This window comes from Euprymna scolopes, chromosome 14 (genome assembly GCF_053919585.1).
Source record: "Euprymna scolopes isolate OS-2025 chromosome 14, ASM5391958v1, whole genome shotgun sequence".
In the NCBI taxonomy this organism is placed as follows: domain Eukaryota; kingdom Metazoa; phylum Mollusca; class Cephalopoda; order Sepiida; family Sepiolidae; genus Euprymna; species Euprymna scolopes.
In genome coordinates this window covers 26,334,883-26,336,919 of record NC_136495.1, presented here as the reverse complement: position 1 = coordinate 26,336,919, position 2,037 = coordinate 26,334,883, and the positions used below count along the sequence as shown (strand labels likewise).

Genomic DNA, 2,037 nt, shown 5'->3' with positions numbered 1-2,037 from the left:
TTTGCTCCCCCACTGAGCAAATTAGGCACAAGGCCGTTTTTAATGTGAGGTAAAAACCAGCTCCCCTAAAAGGGGTCACTCTGGTTACCAAAAATAATAATTGTCCCAGTATAGAGGGTTTCCCCTCCATTGACTGGTACAAATTATCTCAAGTGCAGTATCTGCCTGAACAGATGCTACACTCGGATCTTGGCCAAAAGGCCAAGAAAAACTTAAACAGTTAAGAACAGCATCTATTAACAACAAACTTTTGATCATAACCAAAAAGGGCAAGCACAAAAGTGTTACGGACAGACCGACAGACCGAACGACAGACCGACCGACCTAACGACGGAGTGACTTATAAAGTTGCTTGCACGCGACTAAAAAATATAATAAATTTATAACTTAAAATAATACAGCATTAAGAATTGATTATATAATGTTATAAATTGAATTTTAAAAAAAATTTAATGCTGCAAAAGTTTTCTGGGGAATGTGGATTAGAACCACCCACTATTAAAAGTAACCTTGTGTCTAACTTTGCGCTCTTTGAGAAGACAAAGAAATATTGAGAAGACGTGTGTATCGTTTCTGCATAATGTGGTCGAATCAAGAAGGGATGACATTCCGTAAAGGCCAACAACGAACCAGTCAGACAAACAAAGAGCATAAAATTAAATCATTTTTTTTTTAAAGTTAATCAGTAGCCGCAGTATGTGACGATAAAAAAGACATCAAGTAAAACCAAGGTAGGAGAGGGGAGGAAGGGGAGGTTATACATAGTTCGAGTTAAGGAAGTTGGTTACTGATTTGCAACAACGACTACTTAAACATTCTGCGCAGAGAGAAGTGTAATCAAATAAGAAAAATAAAATAGCACACGTCGACTGGTCAGCCGTCTAAATTTGTCCACCCGGCGCTGATTCGAATAGACATCAAATTTGCAATCAGTACGGACATCTTAAACAAACACAATCGTATTTATTTATCGATTACTTCATTATTTCCATCGTGAATCCACACCTGGATTATAATCATGCTGCTCTCGCATCCAACACTGCTATTATTATTACCATTAGTATTCGCCGTGAGCTGTTCTCTCGACACACGTTTCAGCAATCCGGCGATTTCACCTTACAGCCAACAGAACGTCCAACGGATATTTTTAAAAGCTATACTCGACACCTTTGGTACGAATGGAACTCTCGACATTAAAGGACTGTCGAAATTGCTGGGGAATTCTGAACAATACGGTGGCAGTTATAAACTTGGAAAAACACCCGGAAACATTACGTTACAATCAGACAACATTACCAGACATGACGGTAATAATTCCGATGTTGAAAACTGTCAATCGATTGTTCATGAAAAAATATGGATATCTTCTTGTATTACGAAACAGGTAAGTCATATAGTGAACTTAATTTCATTGATTAACCGTATTATAATGAAGCTTCGGTATTTGTCTTTGATCAAAACTAAGTCTAATTTTAAATTGCTTGTATTGATCTGACTGTTGTCTTTTTTTTGTTTTTGTTTTTTGTTGTTTTTTTTTAATTACATTTTCACCCCAAACAAGGCACATTGACACTTTGGTGTATGGGGCTACTATCAGAGGTAACATCTACTGGGGTACTATGTTGGGATTTGTGGCAGCAAGATGTCGGTTCACGTTACACTTGAACTTCTGCATGTCAGTACAGTTAGGGAAGCAGGGATCTGGAATGGAATTCCAGAGTCTAGCGGTTCTGAGGAAGAAACTACTGGAGTAGAAAGATATTTTACATCTAGGGATCTCTACTGTGTGGGGTGGGATTTAGCTGCCTGTCGGGTTTGTCAAGGGTGTCTACGTCGTGGGGCACAAGTGTCTGCAGTTCGTCAGAGCATTCACCATTAAAATACTTGTAGAACAGGCAGAGGGATGCAACGTTTCGCCGGTGGGGCAGAGGTTGAAGCTTAGATGCCAGTTCAGGGCCTATCAGATTGGCAACTCTCTTTTGAACCTTGTCTAGGAGCGAGAGACTAGCAGAAGATGCACCAGCCCAAATGTGACAA

General features: G+C 39.5%; 1 protein-coding gene across 2 annotated transcripts in view; it reads left to right on the top strand.

The window, feature by feature from the left end:
* The first annotated feature begins 614 nt into the window (after window positions 1-614).
* The window catches only part of LOC145292924 (metal cation symporter ZIP14-like), an 86,824-nt gene continuing 85,401 nt past the window's right edge, over window positions 615-2,037 (top strand). The window contains exon 1 of one of the 2 annotated variants that reach the window (XM_080139092.1): window positions 615-1,384. In XM_080139092.1, the coding sequence (XP_079995218.1) occupies window positions 1,019-1,384 (366 nt within the window). In that variant the 5' untranslated portion in view covers window positions 615-1,018. The remainder of the gene's footprint in view (window positions 1,385-2,037) is intronic. The other variant, XM_080139091.1, reaches the window with a different exon arrangement.